The 27,612-nt window shown below is 43.1% G+C and overlaps 1 protein-coding gene across 1 annotated transcript; it reads left to right on the top strand.

The window, feature by feature from the left end:
* Positions 1-1,096: 1,096 nt before the first annotated feature.
* LOC134355439 (EF-hand and coiled-coil domain-containing protein 1-like) lies at positions 1,097-26,777 on the top strand. Its single transcript, XM_063065306.1, has 8 exons — positions 1,097-1,747; positions 3,390-3,772; positions 12,767-12,951; positions 13,900-14,023; positions 16,481-16,643; positions 23,320-23,478; positions 25,670-25,739; positions 25,836-26,777. Exons 1-8 carry the CDS (start codon positions 1,097-1,099, stop codon positions 25,964-25,966), a joined length of 1,866 nt encoding a protein of 621 aa, XP_062921376.1. The 3' UTR covers positions 25,967-26,777.
* The last annotated feature ends 835 nt before the right edge of the window (positions 26,778-27,612 follow it).

The raw sequence follows: 27,612 nt of genomic DNA, 5'->3' as shown, positions 1-27,612 counted from the left end.
CCAATCCTGCCAATGTACTTCATCCCTGAGTCACAGAGCACTACAGCACAGAAACCAGCCCTTTGGCCCATCTAATCCCTGCTAAACTGTTATTCTGCCCCATCCTATTGACCAGCAGCAACTCTCCATACCCCTCCCATCCATCTACTTATCAAACTTCTTGTTGCAATGGAATCAGCAGGCACCAATTCCACTGGCATATTCACACCACCCTCTGAATGAAGAAGTACCCTTTTAGGTTCCCCTTAAATATTTCACCTTTTGCCATAAACCTGTGAGCTCTACTCTATTTCTACGCTCACCCAAACTCAGGGGAGAGAAAGGCTTGTTTGCATTTACCCTGTGAATCCCTTCTGTAAGTTAACCAAAGCAATTTACTAACAAGTATAAAGTTTGGGGCAGAAAGAATGAATTCAAAACACAGGAGATTTTGCAGATGCTGGAAATCCACAACAACTCACGCCAAGTGTTGGTGGAACTCAGCAGGTTAGGCAGCGTCTATACAGGGGAATAAACTCAATCTGGGGTTCAGTCCATTTAAAGATTTTTGTTAGCCGAAAGGATCCGTGTGGTAAAGTCATAGTTGTATCATACACTTCATTGTTCTAAAGTGATGATAAAACTTCAATGTTCCTGTAGCGTGATCAACAGTAGCTGGAGATTACACGTGGTTCTCAACATCCATTACACACCTACCGCGCCACAAGTTGGTCCGATGCCAAAAGATACACCGTACACAGTGACTCTGGGGTAGCTACCTCCCTCGATCTCCTCGCACTCCGGTCCCGCGTTAACCAGCGAGTCCTGAAGCCGAGTTCTGGGGTCGGGGCATTAATGAAACTATCCCAGCCAGCGAGAGCAGAACCGGCGGCGGAGAAACCAGAGGAAGGGAAGACCCGACACAGTGTAGCAGCAAAGTTTATACCTTTGCGCTCTGAAGGGAGAAAAAAGCGCAATTGGAATTTAACCTTGCATTTACAATCAAGTTTTCATCAAGCTTCCGGCAGTTGGTGGCAAGGGTTTGGAAGATTTGTTTGTAACTGGTGGACGTATTGGCAGTATGCACAAAGCGTTTAGGTGTTGCAACCCCCCGGCGATGCTGAACTGCTCCGAACCGCCGGCTCGCCCCGTCCGCAGGAGCGCTTGGATAGTGAGCGCTCTCTCCCATTACTTCGGCTCGGAGAGCGCCCAGGAGGACAACGAGATCGTGGTTCTAGCCACCGGCACCGACCAGTATCTGCAGGAAATATTCCAGCATTTGAATTACCAGGGAGACGGTCTGGTGTCTGCCGAGGACTTCCGACTGCTTTGCTCCGTGTTGGACTTGGTGCGTGACGAGGAGGGTCAGTCTTTGTTGGCCGGGCTGCCCGAAGCGGTCACTTTCCGGCAATTTCATGCTAGGCTCTGCGGCTATTTCCACCAGAGAGCCGGGCAGAACCCGGGGAGGCTGCCGGTGGGGAAGGAGACGGAACATATCGAGAGGCAAATCAGCCTGAGGTGCCCCCGGCGGCGGAGGAGGAAGAAATGCGTCTCCTTTGACCTCTCCAAGGGTTGGGTGGAGAACCAAGCGCACGGGACGTCCTGTCCTAACCTCCGAAGTGGACCAAGTCCCGCCGGGGACGGGGAGACGAGTCCCACCTCCCTGGAGTTGGAGAACGCCAGCCTGCGAGAGCTGGTGGAGGATCTCCGAGGCGCCCTGCAGGGCAGCGACGCGCGGTGCCTGGCTCTGCAAGTCGCCCTCCAAAAGGTACGGCTTGGAGTATTGTGTGCAATTTTGGTCGCCCCATTACAGGAAGGATGTGTAGGCTTTGGGAAGGGGACACAAGAAATAGGAGGAGCGGCCGTTCGGTCCATCGAGCCTGCTCCGCCATTCAATAAGATCGTGGCAGATCTGGCCATGCACTCAACTTGCTCTTTTCCTCCTTTTCCTCATAATCCTTAATTCCCCTGCTATGCAAACATCTAACTATATTACATATATTTAATGAGGTATGCTCTACTGCCTCCCAGGGCAGCGAGTTCCACAGATTCACCACTCTCTGGGAAAAGCATTTCCTCTTCATCTCGGCCCTAAATCTACTCCCCAAATCTTCAGGCTATGTCCCCTAGTTTTAGTCTTGCCTACCAGTGGAAACAACTTTCTTCCCTCTATCTTATCTATTCCTTTAATAACGTTATATGTTTCCTTAAGATCTCCTCTTCTGAATTCCAGCAAGTGTAATCCCATAGGGAGAGATTCAGTCTTTCCTCATAGGTTAACTTGCTCAACCCTGGAATCAACCTGGTGAACCTCCAGTGTATTGCCTCCAAAGCCAACAGGCCCTTTCTGTCTTCAGTAAACCTGTACAGAAAATGTTTATCATTTGCTGCCTAGATTAGAGGGTATGATCCATAAGGGTTGAGTCTAAGGAGAGATCAGACACACATTTATATAGTATGAGAGGCTTAGATATCTCTTACCCCGGGTAGCACTGTCCAATACCGTACTAGAGGATGTGTATTTGGAGTGGGGAGATGGTCTGTTATTTTTTTTTAATTTATTGAGGTACAGTGTGGAATAGGCCCTTCAAACCTCGCCACCCAGCAACCCCAAATTTAACCCTAACCTAATCACGGGGCAATTTACAATGACTAATTAACCTACCAACCAGTACACCTTTGGACTGTGGGAGGAAACCGGAGCACCCGGAGGAAACCCACGCGGTCACGGGCAGAGCATACAAACTCCTTACAGGCAACGGCAGGAATTGAACCTGGGTCGCTGGTACTGTAGCACGTTGTGCTAACCACTGTGCTACTGTGCCACAATAGAAACCTGATGGACAACCTACTCGCTGAGAGGGTGGCCAGTACATGGAATGAGCTGCCAGAGCAAGTGGCTGAGGCAGGTACATTAAGAACTTTGAGAAGATACGTGTGCAGGTACATAAATTGGAATGCAAGGGTTTCCAACCTTTTTTTATGCCATAGACCGATATCATTAAGGAAGGGGTCTGTAGACTGCAGGTTGGGAACCCTTAGTACAGAGGGATATAGGCTGAACACAGAGAAATGGGACTTCGTTGCATGGGCATCTTGCTTGGCATGGGTGAGTTGGGCTGTAGGACCTGTTTTAGTACTGTATGATTCTATGGGCAAGTTTTTTTACATAGAGAGTGGTGGGGACCTAGAATGGGCAGCCAGGTGTGGCGATGCAAGAAGATACTACAATGGTGTTGAAGAGGCTTTTAGATAACTACATGGATATGCAGGGAATGGAGGGCTATGGAATATGTGTAGGAAGATTAAACTTAGTCTAATCTGGCATTGTGGTTAGCTCAGACATCATGGGCTAAAATGTCTGTTCCTGTGTTGTGCTGTGTTTTATATTTGTTGTTTTATGCCCTAAGGTCTACACTTGGACAGAGCGAGGATCTCCAAGCTGGGCTAAGAGGAGCGAGGCAGTGGAGAGGAGCTGTCCGGGGTTCCGGAGTGCGCTGAGGGAGCTGGAGCTGATCAGGGAATCCAGGGACGGTCAGATCCAGGAAGCCATGCGGTTCAACCAGCAGCTGGAGGAGGAGCTGAGACAGGCGCACTGCCTGCTGGCCCGGTGGGAGCGGTCGGCGGCCGCCCTCACAGCCTGCACGACCCAGATCAGGAGGAAGGCGGAAGAAGCCAGCGCACAGCTGCAGGGTGCCATAGAGAAGGTGAGGGAGCTGGAGGATGGAGCCAAGCAGATCCCCATTCTGCAGAGCAGAGTCCAGGAGCTGGAGCGGGAGCTGGAACAGTACAGGTCAGTGTGAGGGATTACCATCACACAGGATAGAGAAACCAGTCAATGCTGGTATATCTCTGATCTTCTCATAGCATTAGGCCCATCAAGTCTCTACCTACTCTCAGAGTGTCCCCATCAACACCATTATTATTTCCCTGCAACTAACCCCTCATTTTCTTCCTCTCTTCCCCTATCTGACTGTCCCTATTTAACCCCTCCTATGCCTGATCCACCTGCCCTTAAATACTTCATCACCCTGTGCATGGTGAGCTCCATATTGACATCAGCTCCTTGGGGTAGTGAGATCTGCATTTCACCAACTCCCTGTGACAGTGAGTTTCACATTCTCGTTACTCCCTGACAAAGGTTTTTCTTCTGAATTCTTTATCTGAGCCCAGGTAAGGGGTTTCAACCTGAGATGTTGACTGGCCATTTCCCTCCAAAGATGCTGCCTGACCACTGACTTTCTCCAGTTTCTTTGCGTCTTCCTTCTGAACTTCCTCTGGATTGTAGGATTGGGGAGAGTGTCTTACCTTGGAAGCATAATAACATTGACGATGAACTGTAAACAGAGTCAGATTTCTCCTTTGAACTGTTAGGTTCAGGGTGGGGTGCTTGATCAGCTGTAGCGTTAAGTTCATGTGGCACAGATCATTCAGCCAGTTGGGTCAATGCTGAACCCAAGTTGAGTGATCCCATCATTACTTTCTCTTCTGCACTCTTTTAGTCTTGCAAATTATTCTTGCCTAGTCTATCTGCTTCCCGTTATCACAAACACGTCATGAAATTTGTTGTTTTGTAGCGGCAGCACAGTACAATACGTAAAAATACTGTAAGTTACAATAAGAAATATATAAAAAAAACTAGTGTAAAAACAGATCAAAATAATAAGTTATTGTTCATAGGTTCAAGGACCATTGAGATATCTGATGGCAGAAGGGAAGAAGCTTTTCTTGAAATTTTGAGTGTTTGCTTTTAAGCTTCTGTACCTCCTTCCTGATGGTAGTAATGAGAAGAGGGTATCTCGCAAACAATTTTCAGGAGATTAGATCAGAATGCCAGCTCAAAGTGTTTCTCTATTTGGGCAAGGTCTCAGGGAACTTGGTCAATCCTGTGTGGACACTTTGAGGGTTTTTCAATAGCAGTGAGAGTTTTCGACATTGTGTTATCATTCATCTGGAAATCCTAACTAGCTGTTCAAAAATATTCCTCAACTTCCCTGTTTCCTTAGTGCATGTGAGGCTTTTGCTAATTTGTTTATCTGATGTCAAAGTGGAGTTGAAACCTTGGGTGATTTCCCCTGTGGCACTCGTGGAGAAGGCAATTAGAGCTCTATAACCTAGATGAGTTCCCAAGTCCTTGTTTTCACCTGGAGCAGGAATTTGTTGGGGTGGTGTGGAAAAATTCTTCATTATCTCATCAGTGAGTCGTATGTTGCTGGGTGTCTTTCATCCGTGGATGGTCAACTCCTAGCCTGGAATCATCAGGGAAGAGGGAGATGACTGCCAGGCATTTAGAGGAAGGAAACCAGAAGTACAATCATCTCCATTTAGGTTAAATCTTTGAAAGGGGCATTTCATGAGGAAAGATATGGGTAGTATGCTTGGGGTCAGGGAGTGTAGGGAGATACTTCTCAGTGTTCCTTATGGGAACCTGGAGCTGCACTGCAGCTAACCTTGACCTCAAGGAAAAGTACAGAGCTTAGGTGGGACAATTGATGTGTAGTTGAATCTTTGGCATGATAGAATTGTTAAATGATAAGACCGGTGGTTGTGGACCATTGATCCAAAGTTATGAGTTCAAAACCAAAAATGGCAGCTGGGGAATTTAAATTAAATAAATCCAGAATTAAAATCAGGTCTGAGTACTAGTGACTATGTATCTACCTGATTACTGTAAATCCTCATCTGCTGCACTGCTAACTAAGAACACAGAACATTACAGCATAGTACAAGCCATTCAGCCCACCATGGATTGATTTTAACCTATACTAAGATTAATTTAACCCTTCCCTCCTTCATAGCCTCCATTTTTCTTTCACCCATGTGCCTATCTAAGAGTTTCTTAAATGTCCCTAATGTACCTACCTCTACTGCTACCCCGGCAGGGCATCCCATGCACCCACCACTCTGTGTAAAAAAAAACTACTTCTGACATTTTCCCTATACTTTCCTCCAGTCATCTGAAAATTACGACCCTCATATTAGCCATTTTTGCCCCTGGGAAAGAGTTTCTGTTTATCAGCTCACTTTGTGCCTCTCAGCATCTTGTACATCTGCATCATGTCACCTCTCATCCTCTTTCACTCCTTCAGGGATGGAAATCTGCCCTGTTTACTAAATGTGGCCAATGTAGCCAATCCTTACTTATGGAAGGATAGAATTCCTGGAAGATGCTGCATTGGGGGGAATTTTGTAAATTGAAAAGGTGGTGTATAATGCATAAATGGCACCATGTGCATTTACTGTATTATGAGCTAGGGGGCATTTATTGTAGTGAAACTCATGTCTGGAGCCTGAAAACATGAACCCAAAAGAGTTAACCACAATATTGCCTAAATCTATAAACTGAGAGTTGATGAATGCCTGTATGTCGTTGGTGCTAAAACTGCCTGTTCAGTGAGGTGCATTTCGGCAGGCGTGGATAGTAGGTGGAGATATTGACCACTATGTCCACATTCTGAGATTGAATGAAAACAGAGTCAGAATCAGGGTTATGATATATGTCGTGAAATTTGTTATGGGATTAGGAGTTGTTCATTTATCAGTGACATATCACCCAAGCTCAGTTCTACACAACTCGTTCTTGGCTGGAGCTTGGGTGATATGCTTGGGCAAAGCCACCTGCCGATTGGTGAGAGGCTGTGAAAGAAAAAATAGAAAGCCGTGACCCTTGAAACGCGTTGACAGCTGGCTAAGTTGTGTCCTCAGTATTGAGCTGAAAAGCGTCGAAAAGTTTTGAATTTCATAATCAGTCAAAATGAAAACAGTTGGGTGAGATAATGTTGGATCGGACCCGTCACTAGCATTTGGGCCCTGCTTTTATCTTATAGCTGCTTCAAGCCATGACAGCACTACTCTGGAAGATTTCACTGTGATGCCCTTCTACAAGGCAAAGCAGGCTGCAAGTGGTGATTGCGCTTCTGGTGAGGTTCCACCCCTAAGGTTACCTTGATGTCATAGATTCATAGAGCACAGAAATAGATCCTTCAGCCTAATTAGTCAATGTTATACTGCCTAGTTTCAGCAACCTGCTTCTGGACCATAGTGTTCCATACTCCTCCTGTCCTAAAGTCCCATTGACAGTGCGCTGTGGGCAATAGCATGTTTTAAATATTTCTGATGTTTGACAAATCATAAACGTAAGAGATTCAGCAGATGCTGAATTATTCCATAGATACTGCTTGACCTGCGAAGTTCCTCCAGCATTTTGTGTGTGTTACTCTGATAATCGGCTTCACTTAACAAAGTTTAAGTACATTAAGTAAAAAAAAAGTTTTTTAAAAGAATAAATTTAGATAAAACAGTAAATTATTGTCAATTAAAATATTAAATTACTGCATTAATTAAAGTGTGGAGTGAAGTAACGAAAAAGCTATACAACATGTTGAAGCAGAACTTTTCTCGTCGATGAAAGTTGTCACCCTCCTTCAAATGAATGGCTTGCTGCTTGTTGGCTGGCCATAAATCTGGGTGGTCACATGCAAAGTACAACCATCCCTTTGCAATGTACGATCTGGGGCCACTCCTGGACTCAGAAATAAGCCATGTGCTGCAGTGAAAGGTCTGACATGATAAGGTCTAATCTCCAGTGTGTCCCCAAACTCCATGGTACAGGGCACATATGTGGAAGTTACAGGATTACTGAACGTTGGAAGGGAATTTAAAAATACCTATTCTATTAAAAAATTAGTTAAAATAGTCAGTGTTAAAGATTAAATATAAAAAAATTAAAACATGGGAACACACTGAAAAGTATTTATTTGAATTAATTCATGTTAATTAAATAAATAAATACCTTATTGTCGCCAAACAATTGATACTAGAACGTACAATCATCACAGCGATATTTGATTCTGTGCTTCCCGCTCCCTGGATTAAAAATATTAAATATTTAAAATATTTTTAAAATATTAAAAATAGTAAAAATTAGTAAATATTAAAAATTTAAATTATAAGTCATAAATAGAAAATAGAAAAATGGAAAGTAAGGTAGTGCAAAAAAAACCGAGAGGCAGGTCCGGATATTTGGAGGGTACGGCCCAGATCTGGGTCAGGATCCGTTCAGCAGTTTTATCACAGTTAGAAAGAATCTGTTCCCAAATCTGGCTGTACGAGTCTTCAAGCTCCTGAGCCTTCTCCCAGAGGGAAGAGGGACGAAAAGTGTGTTGGCTGGGTGGGTCGTGTCCTTGATTATCCTGGCAGCACTGCTCCAACAGTGTGCGGTGTAAAGTGAGTCCAAGGACGGAAGATTGGTTTGTGTGATGTGCTGCGCCGTGTTCACGATCTTAGTACTTAATTACTAAGTATATTTAAGTAACTCAATGTAAAAATAAATTACTCGAAACTTGCCATTCTCCCTTCCTGTCGGTTCCTCTCCTCTGGACCAGGTCTACCCTGGCTCAGGTCCTGTCAGCAGATTTCCTGGGGACATTGCAGGAAGTTAAAGCTTCACCACTGTAGTCCATGAGGAGCCCAGTGACAAAGCAGAAATGAGAAACAATCAGAAAAGCAAAACAAGCATATCTAAGCGAGTGGTCCTCAGGCTTTGGATTATCAACCTAGACTTCACTGCCTTCCCTGTACTTACAGGATTTGCGGGCAGCTCTTCTCAGGCATTATTCATTCTTGGCGGACTGCAAATCTCTGGTTAATCGGTTTAAGTGGCATTAAATGGAGGGATGATAAAAAATAAATGAGAGTAATTGAGGATTGAAATAGGCAGAGTTTTAAATGAGAGTTGTAAATTTCGTCAGCTCCATCATGGACACTAACCTCCATAGTATCCAGGACACCTTCAAGGAGCGATGCCGCAAATAAGTGGTATCCACATTCGAGACCCCCATCACCCAGGTGATGTCTTGTTCTCGTTGCTGCCATCAGGAAGGAGGTACAGGAGTCTGAGGGCACACACTCAACAATTCAGGAACAGCTTCTTCCCCTCTGCCATCCGATTTCTGAATGGACACTGAACCCATGAACACTACCTCACTACTTTCTCGTTTCTTTTTTTGTCCACTACTTATTTAATTTAACTATTTAATAATTATACTCACTGTAATTCACAGTTTTTCTCTATTATCATGTATTGCATTGTGCTGCTGCCACAAAGTTAACACATTTCACGACAAATGCTGGTGATATTAAACCTGATTCTAATTCTGAGGGAATAACTGAATAGAATAAATTGTGTATAATCAAAAATTAATATAGTGACATTGTAAAGAATTGAATAGAACTAATCCCAAAAGTCAAATTGGATTCTAACATGCACAGAAGCACTGAATTGCAATCAATCTACATTGTAAGATTCATCTTTAAACAAGGCAGCTCAAAGGCTTAGCTATTTGTCATAACCCCATGAACCAGACTGTGTTGATGGTTATCATGTGGATCTTTCACGTGAGTGAAATGGCTTTAACTTGCCTTGTGTTTTCCAACAAGCTTTTTGTGGTCACCAGCTGTCTTATTAAGCTGCTGCTTGCTGCTGTAGAGCTTGTAACACTTCATTAGCAAGCATGAATGAATTGCTAATGTCAGCATACAGAGACAGCTGAGAGATACACAATGCTGATAGAACAAGTAGGTGGCTTACTTGACAAAATCCTGACTAAATCTGTTTTAGTTCTGCTACACTGAGTGAAAATATGGAATGGAGAAGGGGGAAATAATAGAACAAACTGAGTGGAATAAAATGGAACATAGTGAATTTAAAGTAACTGAGTGGAGGTAGTTCATTGTGGTGTTTCAAACTCAGTCGCTAATTTGCGAATGAGTTATAAAATATTCCCAAAGATGCAGAAAGAATATTGCAGCATTTTTATTAAATATTTAGGTTTTATTGCTCAGAAATTATTTTTTCCCGTCAATAATTGTTTATTGGAGTCTTTACCCATGCGTGTGACTTTGGGCTAGACGGACAACATGGAAGAGAGACAGCACAATCGCATTATAGCGGCAGTGGCCACCGATCGGAATTTGATTCCTGTCCATAAGGAGTTTGCATGTCCTCTCCCTGTCTGTGTGGGTTTCCTCTAGGTGCTCTGGTTTCCTCCCACACTCCAATAGCCATACTGGTTAGCGTTAGTGAATTGTGGGCTGTCTGTGTTGGCGTCAGTCACTTACGGGCCCCCAGCACAATCTTTGTTTGTGCTGATCATTGGCGCTGAAGAGTGACGCAGTTCACTGTATGTTTTGAGGTGCATGGGACAAATAAAGCTAATCTTTGTAGTACAGTGGTGAGGTAATGCCTCTCACTGTGGTCCTTAAAGTGTGTATGCATTGAGGATCTGCTGATCTCTCTGTAGACCCTTCTGCTGCTATTCACAGAGTCAAGCCATAGTGATCTAATCAAAAAAGAAACTCAAAACCTAGTTTAGAATTCTAAAAAGGAACTTAAATATAAAATTTGTACAATATATTTAAACAGAAGTGCATTGTTAAAATTATAGATTTTAGATTCCTTTGATAATGCAAAATGAAGATGAGAACATACACTTTGCATTAATATACAGCTAATAAATATTGAAAATCCATAAAAAGACCTTTACAGCTGAGAGGATTACAGCCTACACCATGGAAAAGTGTTTTTTTGGGATCAGGGAGGTTGCCAAGTAGTATTCATTTTGGTTTAGAAGATTAAAAATTTAATGATGCGTTATGTAACAAAACAAAGATCTGTACTGGAGCAGCAGTTTGATGAGAGGACTGGGTGTTTTTGGAGCACAAGTCTTAAAGTACTAAAGCTGGGATGTTGTCTGGTCCTATTGCCTCTTCTGTACCTTGGGGCATCCTGTTCTTTTCTTTTAACTCTAATTATCTACAACCACGAATGGCTGTGGTTGGACTGTCTAATTTGATCCACTGTGGTCAGATTACTTGTGTTTGTCCAGTTCATACTGGTTTTAGAGTACTGACTTGGTCCAACCTAGCAGAGCCCACTGCCAAGAAGTGCCCACCAGTGCCTTTACTTCCTGAGAAAGCTAAAGAAATTTGGCCTGTCCCCTAAAACCATCACTAATTTTTATAGATACACTGTAGAAAGCATTCTTCTAGGGTGCATCACAACCTGGTGTGGAAGTTGTCCTGTCCAAGACCGGAAGAAGCTGCAGAAGATCGTGAACACGGTGCAGCACATCACACAAACCAATCTTCCGTCCTTGGACTCACTTTACACCGCACGCTGTTGGATCAGTGCTGCCAGGATAATCAAGGACACGACCCACCCAGCCAACACACTTTTCGTCCCTTTTCCCTCCGGGAGAAGGCTCAGGAGCTTGAAGACTCGTACGGCCAGATTTGGGAACAGCTTCTTTCCAACTGTGGTAAGACTGCTGAATGGATCCTGACCCGGATCTAGGCCGTACCCTCCAAATATCCAGACCTGCATCTCAGTTTTTTTTGCACTACCTTACTTTCCCTTTTCTACTTTCTATATATGATTTATAATTTAAATTTTTAATATTTACTATCGATTTGTACTCCAGGGAGTGTGAAGCGCAGAATCAAATATCGCTGTGATGATTGTACGCTCTAGTATCAATTGTTTGGCGACTATAAAGTATAAAGTATAAGTGAATCTTTGTAGTGGTTTTACCAAAATGTTGCATTAATTTTAGGTGGGCCTGATGCTGAATCCAGCAAAGCACCTTTTCACACTCATCACTGAGCTCATCATAGGTCATTTGGTCCTCTGACTTGGTAATTACATTAGAACAATTTCCTTCACTCCAAGGGTGATGAACCTCTGGAATTCTCTGTTGTGAATAGTCAAGACGGCTCAGTTACTAATTTCCCTCAAAACTAAGGTCAACAGCTATTGGAGGAATCAAGGGACATGGCGGCGGGGGGAGGGCAGGTAAAATGTGACAAGTTAGGTTGGCAAGGATTTTATTGAATGGCAGAGGGTGAAATGGTTTAATCCTGTTGCTATTTATGTTCTTTTTCCACCACTGCATATGCCCCATTGGTATCTTTTGAATGCCCAGTTCCAAGTAGTTGGAGTTATTCTGAATGAATTCCATTTAGTACCATGGCAAAGTCACATAACATAGTGAAGAGTATCTTTGGGCTGAATATTCGAAGTTCAAAGTACAGTTATCAAAGTGTGTGTACATTATACAACCTTGAGATTCGTCACCTTGCAGGCAGCCACAAGGCAAAGAATCCTCAAAAGAACTCATTAAAATGAAGACTGTCAAACACCCAATGCACAGAGAGAGAGAGAGAGAGAGAGAGAGAGAGAGAGAAAGAAGAAATTCTGCCAACAATAAATGTAAGCAAGTAGCTTTCAGAGCTGGAGTTTTATGAAGCCAGACATCATTGCAGCTGGAGCAGGCAACAGCCACAGTTCATCACTAAGCTGAGTAAATGTTAGAGTCACAGAGTCATATAGCACAGAAGCAGACACTTTGACCCCACTGTGTCTGTGCCAACCAGCAAGCACTTATCTATACTAATCCCATTTATTTGGTCCTTAGTCAACTATTGTTCAGTAATTTAAGCACTCGACTAGATGCTTCTTAAAAGTTGTGAGAAAATCTTTCTCCATGGTGTGTTCTAGACTTTGACCATTCTCTGAGCAAAAATGTTCTTCCTCAGATCCCCTCTAAACATCTTACTTTTCACCTCAGATTTGTCCTCTGCCAATAGACATCTCTGCTGTGGAGCGAGGGTCCTTACTAGATGCTCTGTGTAGACCTGGGTGGTATCATAAAAGGGACTCATATCAAATTAATACTTGCATATTCAATCTCCAAGCCATTACTGACAGCGCCTTTCTTTTTTAATTAAGATCACAAGGAAGTCAGAGCACAGTGGCCTCTGCCCTGCTGAACCGCTCACAGCTCATCCAGAAGCACTGTGCCAGGAGTCCCTGCCAGCAACAAGTGCGGAGATCTCCGACCGGGAAAGCAGAATCAACTCCAGAGGCCGGGAGTTACGGTGGAGAGCAGATGAGGCCTTCTCCCTGTAATGAAGGTAATATCGAGGAGGAAAAGCTGTCTCTGCGACAAACTAATCAAAAACAACTTTGAGTAAATCTTTGGGTACGCAATACGGAAGGAATTAAACCACAGTCACTCTCGAGTTTATAGCAAATGGAATGATCTCGCTCATTGGATTATCAAGTTTAATAGTGGTTCTTACTGACTCCTAACAGAATGTGAAAAATAGTTGTTGTATGTCCCTGCAAATACAATTTTAATTGGAGGAAGTTGCACTTCTGGCAGAACGTGCATCCACTCTAGGGTGATACTGTCAGATTTACACTGGATTGGAGGATGATGCAGATCCAATGCTGTCAATGGCAAATCCTCAGAATTAGATTCAGGTTGATCTCCAACATATGTGGTGAAATGTGGTAACTTTGTGGCAGTGGTACAGTGCAAAGTACAAAAATTAAAATCAATACTCTAAGTTACAATGAGAAATGTAGAATATAAATAAATGGTGCAATAAATGATGCAAAAAGGGAGGAGAATAGTGAGTTAGTGTTCATGGTCCATTCAGAAATCTGATGGCGATGGGGACGAAGTGTTTTCCTAAAACGTTGACGTGTGTGTCTTCGGTCTCCTGTACCTTCTCCTTGATGGTAGTAATGAGAAGAAGGCATGTCCCTGATGATGAGGGTCCTGAGGTGCTTGCTAACTATTTGAGGCATTGTCTTTTGATGATGTCCTTGATGGTGGGGAGGTTAGTGCCCATGATGGGGCTGGCTGAGTTTACAACCTCAGTAGTTATCAGAGACTGTTCAGAGTCATGCAATGTTTGGCAACAAATCTACGCAGGGAGATAGTGCAGCTTATCATTTTGCCATCAGTTCTGAGAATTACTGCAGGGATTTATTTCCATTGAGATAATTCCGGTGTGGGGCCACGTCAGACTGGGTTGCAGGAAAGCCTTCAGCCAATCCTGCTCTTCCTACAGATGAGGAGCGGTTACTGAGGGCGGTGGAGGGCCGGGCAGCTTCTGACGAGGAGGAGGAGGGAGGTTCACCGGACCAGCAAAGCCAGGTGTTGACATTGAATGAAGATGCCTGCAGCAGCGGAGAGTAAGTAAGATTCTCACAGATAAAACCCCAAGGAAAGGACTGTGTCCTGATTTTTCTCCACTATGCCCTACAGACTAAATGGGGACCACAAAACTAGTCCTGATCTACTGGCCTTTCGTGCTTGCAATAACATTGCACCAACACTTTGGGTGCTAATGCTGGATCTGACTTTGTGGTGGGGGCCCCAGCACTTGATCCAGTCCTTGCACCCCAGAGCCCCGCTCTGTCACCTTCTCTGCCTCCAATGTACCTTATCCAATCCTTCGCAGAGTCAGGTTTCAGTCCATGGTTAAGTCAAATCTTGAAACAGATGAATAAACTTTCATGTGATTGCTAGCATTGAAGAACTTTGCATTTTTGTAGTGACTAGGTGTTAGTCAAAGAGCATAGAAATAGGCCCTTCTGCCCCTCTTTCCCCACCTGTACTGGACTGCACAGGAATTTAGTAGGTTTCTGTAGACTGCTTTGAATCCTCTTCATTTTCAGCACATTCCTTCTAAGATAAGGGGCCCAAAGCTGCTCATAATACTTCAAGTGAGGCCTCACTGCCTTGTAAAGCCTTACCATTACATCCTTGCTTTTATATTCTTGCCCTCCTGTCGCAATGTGAATCCATTGTCTGGTCTGCTGTAGATACTTAATTCCCAACATTTATCTCCCGTGGAGATGATGTGAGGCAGGATGACTCCTAAGTGCTGCTGCAGGATAATATTCCATTTAGGTCAAACAGCTCCTCACCTCTCTGCCCAGTGCCACCTGTTAAATTCTTATGCAGACCATGGTCACTGATGTCTCCTGCTTCAGTGGTGTCCCATTTAAAGCTTCAATGTGCGTTTTCTGCTGTAAAATAAGTCAGTCCTCAAATAATCTATCATTAATGTTACTTAATCCCTAAACTCCAAGACCTAAGTCTCGATACCTCCTTGCTATCATTGGGAGCTAGGGCTTTACTCTTTGGAGAGAAGGAGGATGAGAGGAGACATGATAGAGGTGTACAAGATAATAAGAGGAATAGATAGAGTGGATAGCCAGTGCCTCTTCCCTAGGGCACCACTGCTCAGTACAAGAGGACGTGGCTTTAAGGTAAGGGGTGGGAAGTTCAAGGGGGATATTAGAGGAAGGTTTTTTACTCAGAGAGTGGTTGGTGCGTGGAATGCACTGCCTGAGTCAGTGGTGGAGCAGATACACTAGTGAAGTTTAAGAGATTACTAGACAGGTATATGGAGGAATTTAAGGTGGGGGCTTATATGGGAGGCAGGGTCTGAGGGTTGGCACAACATTGTGGGCGGAAGGGCCTGTACTGTGCTGTACTATTCTATGTTCTATGTTCTATGAACCTTAGGTCGCACATCACTAGGTTCAAGAACAGTTATTACCCTACAACCATCAGATTCCTGAACCAGTGTGAATAACTTCATTTATCTTAACTCGGAACTGATTCCACAAAGTATGGACTCACTTTCTAGGATTCTAAAACTCATGTTCTCAGTATTATTTATTTACTTCGTTTACCTTATTTGCACGGTTTGTCTTCTTTTGCATGTTGGTTGTTTGTCAGTCTTTATGTGTAGTTTTTCATTGATTCTATTGTATATTTCTTTATTTCTGCAAGAAAATGAATGCCAGGATAGTATATGATGGCACATATGTACTTAGATAATAAATTTAATTTGAACTTTCCTAACTCTGTCCATCACATCACAATTGTAAGACAGTGCCAATCAATCTGAAGAAGCTCTCAACTCAAAAGTTGAATACGTCAGGCTCATTATAAGAAACATTACAAATGTATACTTGATGGAATGAGTCTGCTCTATTTACTATTGTTTTGTTTGGCAAACTGAATCAAAAGCTGGCTAGAGCTCAGGAAAGAATAAAATTCTTCTGTTGCCAAGTGAAAGTGTATTCTTCAAAGACAGACACAAAGTGCTGGAGGAACTCAGCAGGTCAGGCATAAAGGAATAAAGAGTTGACGTTTTGGGCTGAGATCTTGCCCCAAGGCATCGACTCTTTATTCCTCTGACCTGGTGAGTTCCTCCAGCATTTTGGTGTGTGTTGCTCTGGATTTCCAGCATCTGCAGAATCTCTTGTGTTAAATGATTTGCATTCCTCAAAGAGCAGGGATGTTCTTGGTATGTACACAACAATTACCCGGAAAAAATCAATATCACAGCAAGCAGATTATCTGCTCGTAAAGTTCATTGCTCTTTGCAGAATCTTGCTGTGCTACCTTATTATAATTGTGTTACATTTCAATATAGTTGAGCATTAAAACCCTTTGGGACATCATAATATGATTAAGCTGTCAAAGAAATATAAATTTATTTAAGACTTTATTAGTATCCTATTAATTTCTAACTTCATTTTAATTACATTCCCAAATCCATGCTGCATGGGGATCTGGCAGATTTGAAGGCTATCTCCTTGGGATTAATGTTGCATTCATCTCACTTTCAGTAGGAGTCCCAGTAGCACATTACAGCGATTACTGTCTTACAACTGCAGCTGTCGTCACGCAGGGAGAGGTGCTGAGGTCTCCAGGGAAAGGGAGAAGGAACTCGCGGCAGAGCTAAAAAACAAGGAGAAACAAGTGGCTGATCTCCAGGCTGAGGTAGACCAGGTACGGATGCTGACATCCCGAGGGGTGGGGCATAATTTTACGGTGGTTGGAGGAAAGTATAAGGGGGATGTGTCAGAGATACTTTTTACATAGGGAAAGGTGGCTGCATAGAAAATGCAGCCAGGTGTGGTGGCAAAGGTAGGTACATCAGGGACATTTAAGAGACACTTAGATAGGTATATGGATGATAGACAAATGGAACTTTGGGAGATGGAGTGTGAAAATATAAGAAAAAGAATTGAATACCTTTAAAGTAATGTGTAAATATGTTCTGCCCTCTGATGCAGGTAAACTTGCTTTCATCTGAAAATAATGAGATAATTAATCCGGTCTCTTATTACAAGAGGGATAAATGAAGAGGCGGAGGAGTTGGAGAGAGATTATCAAATTATAGGTCCTTGAAAGATGAAACCCAGCACCAGGAGAGAAGAAATACGAGTCCAAAAAATGTAGAGTTCAGGTTTTAATTGAAATAAAAGAAGAGAATGTTGTAAACATTCAGCAGGTCAGATGCTATTTGTGGAGGCAGAGATAAACTCAAAGATTCAATGCCTGATTCTCCCTCCACAGATGCTGCCTGATCTGCAGAGTCTTTCCAGTGTTTTCTAGTTGTTTTTATTTGCATGCTCAGCATAATAATGTTTTGCTTTGGGTAGATGCTAGACTAGAGAGGTTACAGAAACTTGGTCAGGAGGCCAGGCTGGATTTAATCACAAGAATGAATACTTTAGATGCCGGCATTTTGCAGAATAAAGGACTCTAGTCCATCTAATGCGTCACTTAAATTATCCAAACCTTTTCTGAACCGAACCACTCACGATTTGGATTCTATTGATCGTCAAAAATGTATATCTGAGGCCTCCGTTGGTCAGAGTTGACCACGAATAATGCGTCCTAGCTGTTTGGATATGCAAGCCTGGGCAGTACGATATGGGGAGCAAGCTGTTGCCCATGTAACAAGCTCCCCCTCTCCACGCAACTGATGACCCCAAAGGAATGGCAGAGACCGATACAGTTTGGTACCAGCAGCATTGCAGGAGTTGCCAGTCAGCATTGAACTCAACGTAGGACTGCCTTAGGGACTCCAGATCCGGATTTTTCCCTCAGCGTTTACTTCTGAAGTCTTCCCCATGAGTGGGCATAGCCACAAGGCAGCGGAGGTTTGAGATCAGAGTTTTCCTTCTCCTAGATGAGCTGCCAACCACAGCTGATGAGCCCCATCTGCCCGGAGCGACTGATTTTATAGCATATATAGTGATTGGAATATAAATCAGCATATTGTGCCAGAGAACTTACTGACTTTGGTAATGTGATTAAGTGTGATGTCATGACCTTCTTTGTCTGTCATTGTCAGAGATTATTCATTTACTTCCCTCCCAGACTATTTTTGCATCGTGCTAATGCCCTAAACTGTTGCTTGCCCCCTCTCTAATTCTCCATAGCTCCCTAATGCTCTATTTCCTTCATTTCTCTCTTATTCCCACTGCCCCTATGCCTCTCCCACCTGAAACAAGTGGTAAGTATCAACCAAGCAGGAAATGCATGAAAATTCAAGTTCTACCCATTGTTTTGAGTACAGAATTCTCAGCCAGTGCTTCATTGCCATTCTGAAGGAAAGCTGCACAATCAGAAATTCAGTAGTTGGAGGATGCCTGTCTGTTAGGTGGACCCAAAAGGGGTCCAGTGATAGTACTCTGAATGAGAATACTGGAGTTCTTTGTGGGGTCCTGTCCAATAATTATTCCACAGTCTGTATCACCAATACAGACCATCTAGTTGTAGGCACTTTGTGAGAATGCCCTAAGCAAGTCTTTTTCACTGTAATAGTGGTTACACCATCTTGGCTGTCAGTGTTTTGGAACCTGGTGAAAGATGCTACTTAACTGCACCTTTTTTCCAAACCATTTTCCTGGACCCATCAAACTCCATTGAGCATAAGAACACTTGAGTGTCAATTCTCTGTCTTTTTAATAGTGGATATGGCCCAGTCCATCACAGGTAAACTCCTCCCCTCCATTGAGTGCTGTCACAGGAAAGCAGCATCAGTCGTCAGAGACCCCCACCACCCAGGTCGTGCTCTGCTCTCACTACTGCCATGTGGAAGAAGATACAGGAGCTTCAGGACTTGCACCACCAGGTTCAGGAACAGTTACTACCCCTCAACCATCAGGCTCTCGAACCGGAGGGGATAACTTCACCTAAAACTTTTCCCACAACCTGTGGACTCACTTTCAAGGACTCATCATCTCATGTTCCCGACATTTATTACTTATTTATTTATTATTATTTTTATTTCTTTTTGTATTTGCACAGTTTGTTGTCATTTGCACACTGGCTGTCTGCCCTGTTGGTGCGGGCTTCATTGATTCTATTACGGTTATTGGATTTATTGAGTATGCACCCATGAAAATGAATCTCAGGGTTGTATATGGTGACATATAAGTACTTTGATTATAAATTTACTTTGAACTTATCTCAAAGGACACCTCTCTCCTCTTTAATCTCAGTCTCCTTGTAGTGTTTAAATCTCTCATGATATTACTCTTAACCCAATCTCCTCTACACCCCTGAAGTTTCACCTGCTCTCCTCCACTAAGGAGTCATGTCACCACCATCATCCTAGGCCCTAAGTTAAGGAATTCCACCTGTCAGTCCCTGCACCCTTTCCTCTGGGGAAACAACCCCGGTCATTTGTTGATCAGTCACACTCACAGCTCCACAACCGCTCCCTCATCGGTCTGATGAAATATTCTGTTTTTTTATGTATATTCATTACAAATTGTTTTTTTGTGAAGGAAGATAAGCAGTCTTGTTTGGACAGGATTTGACACACCTCTAGTCAGTACAAGGTTTCGCATGCCTGAATTCCTGTCTTTATTTGTTCAGCTTATGTCAACACCATTAGCTAGTAATTTTGTTAGATTCTGAATTAAGCCTTTGAAATGCTTGCATTTACATTTATCCCCTGGCTATACAGTACTGTGCAAGTCTTAGGCATATATATATATATATATATAAAACCAGGGTGCCCAAGACTTTTGCACAGTATTGTATATTTGTCAATGTGGAGCGGAGCGCGAGTTTGTAAATCTGAAGGATGCTGGGAATGGCAATGATTTAGCGCTGTGGGAGAGGTGTGGGGCAGGTGGCAGAGAAGGAGTGCCATCAGCAGGGTGATTCAGGGCTGGGTGCTGCAGATACACCCAGCCCTGAAACACCAACCAAGGCCATTTGATTCCAAACAATTGGTTTATTGATTATTACAGTATCTCTCTTTAATGCTTCCTGCTCCCTCCCCTCTCCTTTCCCCTTTTTCAAACCTTGATTTCCTCTGCCTGCCCCCATCCCACTCTCGGTCCACAATAGAGATTCATATCAGAATCAGGTTTATCATTTCTCACGTATGTCATGAAATTTGTTTTTTTTTTGGTGGCAGCAGAACAGTGCAATACATAAATTACTACAGTACTGTGCAAAAGTCTTAGGCACCCTAGTTATATATATCCGCCTAAGACTTTTGCACAGTACTGTATTGACACATGTAGTACATCAGCTTTATGGTCCCTTTGGGTACAGCATCCTGGAAACTGTAGACAATGGACTGGAAGTCTGTCAACCACAAGAATACAATAGAAAAAGAGCAGGAGTAAGCCATTTAGCCCATCAAGCCTGTTCTGCCATTCAGTATGATTAAGACGGATCTGCCCCAGACCCTATCTGCTCCTCTCTGCTAGTCAGAATCAGAATAGGGTTTAATATCACCGGTATATGTCATGAAACTTGCTGATTTTGCAGCAGCAGTACAATGCAATACATAATAGAGAAAAAATGTGAATTGCAGTAAGTTTATATAAAATAGTTAAATAAGTAGTGCAAAAATAGAAATAAAAAATTAGAAAGGTAGTGTTCATGGGTTTAACGGCGATTCAGAGATCAGGTGGCAGAGGGGAAGAAGCTGTTCCTGAATTGTTGAGTGTGTGCCTTCAGGCTTCTGTGCCTCCTTCCTGATGGTAACTTTGAGAAGAGTGCATGACCTCGGTGATGGGGGTCCTTAATGATGGAGGTCCTTAATGATGGACGCCACCTTTTTGAGACATCACTCCTTGAAGATACCCTGGATGCTATGCAGGCTATTGCCCATGGTGGAGCTGACTCGGTTTACAACTCTCTGCAGGTTACTTTGATCCTGTGCAGTCGCACTCCCCCCACCCCCCACCCCCATGTCAGATTGTAATGCCGCCAGTTAGAATGCTCTCCATGGTACAGTATATCTGTAGAAATTTTCAAGTGTTCTCAGAGACACCTCAGTTTCCTAATATTTCAAAAACTGTTATCCTTCCGATGATCTGGACTCCCCATCCTTCTAGAAGGTTCCAAGAGTTCATGGATGGAGATACCGTAGAATCCAAACAAAGATCAGAACAAATATAAAAGGTTCTTTTTGTCTTCCCCTGCTTGACTGCTCAATGTTCAGATCTCCTGTCATTGAATATATGAGTACTATGCAGCACTAAGCCAATTGGCTTGGCCAACATAGATACATGGAGTCATACAGCACAGAAGTAGGCTCTTTGGATCAACTTGTCCATGCCAACTGAGATGCCTATCTAGGGTGGTCCTATTTGCCCATGTTTAGCCCACATCCCTGTAAAACTCATGCTGTGCTTAATGGCTTTATAAATGTGTAATGGGCTTCACAGAATGCAGAGACAACATACAACATTGCAAATGTTTTTCTGTCCTCGGGCGTGCCCCACTCTTCCTGCTCTAAATACTTACCGTGTTAATCCTTCAGCACGGTAATCCGTGGGCTCCACAGTAGCATGTAGCATTTAGCGCGATGCTATTGCTGCTCGGGCCATTGGGGAGTTCAATTCCAGCATCCTCTCTGAGAAGCTTTGCACGTCCTTCCCGTGGGGTGCTCCATTTTCCTCCCACAGTCCAAAGACGTACTGGTTATTGAATGAATTGGTTATTGTAAATTGTCCTGTGGTTAGGCTAGGGTTAAATAGGCGAGTTGCTGGATGGTGCAGCTCAGTGGGCTGGAAGGGCCTAGTTGCACAGTATCTCTAACTAGAATAAGTAAGTATCTAGGCCTTCCACTTTCCTACCCAATGCAGGCAAACGGGACTAAAATGGATGGGCGTTTTGGCCAGTGTGGACCAAATGAGGTAAGTGACCTGTTTTTATGCTGTATGACTCTGTGTCTCTAACTCTGGCTCTCAGAACTAGATCATTGGACACTTGGCCATCTGCCAACAGTCTCCCATGGAGAGCACTGTGTGTCTTTCAATTCAGACCCAAAATGTCTGCTCCTGCAGGACACGGCACTATTTTATTGAAGCACTGGAGAGGTCTCTTGTCCATCCAGAAAGCAGCATTAAACAGATCATCTGGACATTCCTTGACTGCTCTTCCTGCATGATTACTGTGCTGAGGATTGCTTCATTATGACTGCACTTCAAAAGGACACAAGTGCTTTGTGATTTCCCCAGTTCATGCAATGTGCTACGTAAATGAAAATCCTACTACCACAGATTGATGTAGAAGGAGCTTATTCATGGAATCAACACAGAAATTTTCCCTTTTGTCCCATTTTATCCATACCTATCCACACTAATCCCATTTGCCTCATAGGCAAACGTCCTTTGACACCTTTTCTATCCCAAGTTCCCATCCAAATGCCTTTTGAATCTGTCGCCACTACCTCCCTCTGGCAGCTCATTCCAGATGGCCTTAACACATAGGAACTGAATTAAGCCATTTAGTCCACCGAGTCTGCTCCATCATTGAATAATGACTGATTTATTATCCCTCTCAACTCTGTTCTCCTGCCTTCTCCCCGTAACCTTTGATGCCCTTACTAACACAAACCTATCAACCTCTGCTTTAAGTATAATCAACAATCTGGCCTCCACAGCAGTCCGTGGCAATGAATTCCACAGATTCACCACAGTTTTACTTTAAATTTCTCCCTTCTTTGCTTAAATGTATGCCCTAGGATAAAGAATCTAGCTTTATCCCTCCCCCCATAATTTTATAAACCTTTATGATGTTGAACCTCAGCCTCTTACATTCCAGAGAGAATAAACCAGCCTGCGTAATCTCTCTTCATAGCTTAGGCCTCCATTCCAGGAAACATCCTGGTGGATCTCTTCTGAAATCTCTCTATTGTCACCACCTTCTTCCTGCAGGGTGGTAAACAAATCACCGCACAACACTTCAAGTGTGGTCTAACCAATGTTTAATTGAACTGGAACATCATGTTTCAACTCATACCTCAGCCAATGAAGGCAAACATGTTCACCTTACTTTATCCGGTTAACCTTAGGAAATACTTAGTAACCTTACTAAATACTCCTTATGAAGTGTTTATCCATTTCTCTTCTGAAAGTTCTATTTCCACTGCTTTGACATGCAGCACATAAACACTGTTTCCTCATTTCCCTCAGAGTCATGAGAGAGTCATGAGTTTTAACCCTCTCCTCTGGTCCTCTATCTTTCTGCCATGGGGGTTGCAGTCTCCTTATTTGCTTTGACCAGAAACCTTCCTGAGTTTGAACCCCCTCTTCCGTCCCTCTCCTATTCCCTGGAGGAATGTGCATGCTCCTCCAGCCGCTGTGAGGAACTTCAAGTGCCTGTAGTCCGGGTCTGAGCTGCACCTCTCTCTTTGCAGTTAGCTTGTTCAACGACAAAGGAGCTTCAGCTGAAGGGGGAGGAGGTGGAGATGCTGCGGATGGAAGTGCAGATGGTTGAAGCCGATCGCGTAAGGCTCTCACTGGTGGAGGAGAAGCTGACCGATGTCCTACAGCTTTTGCAACAGCTGCGACTGCTGGTAATTATCTCTGACCTTCCCAGAAGAATATTTCCTGTTAACTTGATCTAATTCGTGTCTATAGGATTAGATTAAATCCTTCAGGGGGTTCCTCTCCTGAAGGACATTTCATCTCATTTGTGCTGGCAGATTGTGTGTTTTAACCTTCATTAAAGACTGATCATTCCCCTCCCTCTGTCAGACTTGTCGTTCTGTTTCAAGCCCAGGACCGGTTTCAGTTAGCTTACAGTACAGCTGATTGCACACCTTCCAGGTGGGGGAGGGAATGGATACAGAAAAGTGTGGGTGCGTAGCCCATGATTGTAAACAGAGGGAAACCCAGTTAATAACCTACCTCTCGTTCTGCAGCCTTTGGAGAAGGTGCAGAGGACATTTACCAGGATGATGCCTGGATTAGAAAACATGTTTTATGAGGATAGGTTGAGCGAGTTAGGGCTTTTATCTCTGGAGAGAAGGAAGATAAGAGGTGACCTGATAGAGGTATACAAGATGATAAGAAGCCTAGATCAAGTGTACAACCAAATACTTTTACCCAGGGTGGAAATGGTTAATAGAAGGGGGCACAATTTAAAGTGTTGGGAGGGAATGAGAGGTAGGCGCTTCAAATATGCTGCTTGAAGTGATGGTAGCGGCAGGTACATTATGAACATTTACAGAGAGTCCTGGATAGGAAAAAGGATGGAAGAGAAATAGAGGACTGTATGGGAAGGAAGGGCTAGATTGATCTCGGAGTAGTTTAAAAGGTCGGCACAATATCCTGGGCTAAAGGGCCTTTATTGTGCTGTCCTTTCCTGCATTCTATGTAACTCTAGTTGAGAAACAGGACCTATCATCCATTGAGACATGTTATCGCCTTCCAGATTCGGTTCAAGTCCAGAATAATTGCAGATTCAAATAAGAATATTTACAATATTTGCCATTTTTATTACAGGTTTTCAGAATTCACATTGCTTTTGCAATGTTGCATACTGATTTTGCTTCTGCTGGTAACACCTCCGTAAGAATGAAATTAATTGGATTAATTGAATGACTGCAGCAGATAAAATAGGCTGAATATCTTTGCCTTCATAGGACGAGGCTTAGAATAAAGGGATCAAGATCAAGATTCAGGTTTATTTGTCGTGTGTACATCGAAACATACAATGAAATAAGATGTTTGCATTAACAACCAACACAACCAAGAGTGTTCTGGTGGGGGAGACCAGAAGTGTCGCCACACATTCTGATGCCAACGTAACATGCCTACAATGCTCGGCAGAACTATATGGAACACAACAGAAACAAAACAGAACAGAACAAGAAACAAAACAACAACAGCAAAACAAGCCCTTTCCTTCCATCCCACTCACATGCATACACAATACTCTAACCCCAGGAAAGGCCATTTTCTTTGGCCTACAGCCTCCAGCAGACTAGGATTCAGACTCAAATTCGGTGTCACGTTGCAATTTTTCAAAACACTGATTAAGTCACACAAAGTATTATGTACATTTCTGGTCACTACTCTGAGGCAGCAGACCCCAACCTCTGGGCTGCGGACCGATACAATGCTTCGAAGAATGCAGCAGTGGCCGGAACGCACCCAGCACATCTTTAAGAAAAAAGCCGAAATAAACAAGCTAATTAATTAGGTGCCGCCCGGCACGTAAATGTCGGCCCAGATCAGAGGCAATTGTAGAACAGGTGGCAGAGAAGGGGTCACGGCGGGTAATGACGTGGGTGCAGACACACCCAGCCCTGAGACACCAGGCAAGGTCATTTGATTCCAAACAATTTGCTTATTGATCATTACAGAATGTCTCCCGCTCCATCCTCTCTCCCTTCCCTTTGTCCCAACCAGGATTCCCCTGTCCCTGCCCCATTCTCACTCTCAGTCCACAATGGAGACCTATATCAGAATCAGGCTTATCATTATTCATACACATAGTCATGAAATTTGTTTTATTTTGTGTGGCAGCAGTACAGTGCAGTACATGAAGCTACAGCAGTACTGTGCAAAGATCTCAGACGCCCTAGTTATATACTGCAAAGTACTGAAGATATTGCTGTCCATATTTTGGTGCTGGTAGTTCTGTCAAAGTCAATGGATGTAAGTGATGTCAGTACTCTGACTTCCTAATGTTTCCACCCCTCTTTCTTAGCATTGATACTCTACATTCCAAATTGTATTTTCCCTTTATCTTGCCTATAGAATATATCAAGACGAGCACTGGGAAAAATCTTACTGAACACTTTGGACAGTTGTTACAGTGGAGGACAAGGTGAGCAGGTTGCAGCAGTGAGTCAATTTGCAATGCAGAGACGGCTGGTTTAATTTCTACTTTGGTTAACATTTTTTGTTACATCTTGTTTTACAGTAATGATGGCCTCCTTGGACATGTTGAATGTGCTCCACAAGGAGTTGGTGTCCTGTGAATTGCTGGACAAAAATTCATCTCAAAGAGACACTCAACAGGTCATGAAAAACTCACTCGTGATAACGTGTTAAGGTCTAGAAAGAGGTAGACTTTCAACTGTTCATTTGTTGATGCAGATGCTTACAACATTAATAGCAAGAGGCAAATGAAGATATAAGCACTCAGAAGGTGACCTGTTAGCCATCAGAGGCTGGTCAGCTGCTTTGGAGATATCCAAAATCATAAGTAATTTTCACATTACCATGGACATTGCTTAACCCTTTACCCTCCCATGGTAAATGTCTACAGAACTATTCCCTGTCAAAAATGAACAACGGCCGGCTAATGAAGAAGGAAAGGACTTGTAAATCCTTGGGATAGCCGAGAGAATTTTTTTTGCAAGCCATTGAACCTTCCTTGTGGTCAAATAGGACAACAAAAGTTCAACTTCAAAGTAAATTTATTATCAAAGTACGTATATGTCATCGTATACTACCCTGAGATTCATTTTCTTCTGGGCATTCACAGCAGAACAAAGAAATAAAATGGAGTCACAATATTCTGCACAGCAAGGTTTACAGAGTTGTTAGTTAATCAAGCTGATTGAGGTTGAAGGTAGGTTAAGGAAGCAGAAAGACAAACCATTCATTGCCTTCTGTTTCTTATCCACCTAAGCAAACTGATGCTGCCTTCGATTAATGCCTTTGTCACATGCTGGGACCTCTGGCAGTTCAAAGCTCTTAATCAAGCAGAACTGAACTGAAATATCATCATTGATTGTGATTTCAGGTCTTGGAATGGACCTCAATTAATTAATGTTCTACATTATTTACCCTAGAATAAATACGTCATAGAGTCATACACACTAAATTTCCTAATGCTATATTAAACTGTATTGTCCTTGTGTTTAAAAGATAATTTTAATGTCTGTAGTTGTGTCATTTACAGTGTCTGTTTATTTAATGTGCCCTATTTCTGATTCACACTGGTTTGTCAGACATTTTACGGTCCAATTTTGCACAAAGAAAAATTATTTAAAAAAAATATAGTTTCTACTGGTGGGTGAAGCTAATTATTTATTATAGTTACTACTCTGAAGTATGATGCATGTTACTTTTATCACAGGGTGTTTGTGGATGGGTTTATACAGCAAAGAATAAAAAATGAAAGAAAAACCTGAAAGAATTTGTTGCTTTTAGCATCTAGTAGTGTCAAATGGACCATGTGTGTACACTGACAAAGCTGTGAAGCATAAATGGGCTTGGGAAATGACACTTGGATTAAAAAAACCATTTCACATTGAGGTTGATTGAGGAGAAGCAAGGCATTTCTGTCTTGCAGTACAATTTAGTTGGGGAATAGAATTTTGCATCAGAAACAGCCATTTGGAGCAAATGGCAGCAGAAACCACTTGGCAGAGATTTGTGGAGTTCACCACCAGTGTCAAAAAATCAGACTGAAACGGCGTCAATGTTGAGAAATTTTATGCTGGAAGTTGATAAAGGAACCAGTAAAGGGGGAGAGGGGTGTCTTCAGAACAGGAGAGAACATAACGTAGTGCAGGCTGTTTGGCACAAGCTAATGTGCCAAAATATATAAACTTCACCATGATGAATCTAACGCTTCCCTCCGACACAGATTTCTTCCATCCATGTGCCTATCTAAGAGTCTCTGAAATATCCTCATTGTATCAGCCTCTACCATCACCCTGGCAATGCGTTCCAGGCACCTACCACTT

Source organism: Mobula hypostoma, chromosome 13 (genome assembly GCF_963921235.1).
Source record: "Mobula hypostoma chromosome 13, sMobHyp1.1, whole genome shotgun sequence".
In the NCBI taxonomy this organism is placed as follows: Eukaryota; Metazoa; Chordata; class Chondrichthyes; order Myliobatiformes; family Myliobatidae; genus Mobula; species Mobula hypostoma.
Note: the sequence above shows the minus strand (reverse complement) of the source record. Positions and strands in the feature narration are given on the sequence as shown.

Coding starts and splice junctions, on each gene's coding strand:
- LOC134355439 (XM_063065306.1), top strand. CDS start 1,097: ATGCTGAACTGCTCCGAACCGCCGGCTCGCCCCGTCCGCAGGAGCGCT. Junction 23,479..25,669: donor TGCAACAGCTGCGACTGCTG/GTAATTATCTCT, acceptor TCTTGCCTATAG/AATATATCAAGACGAGCACT. Junction 25,740..25,835: donor TTGTTACAGTGGAGGACAAG/GTGAGCAGGTTG, acceptor CTTGTTTTACAG/TAATGATGGCCTCCTTGGAC.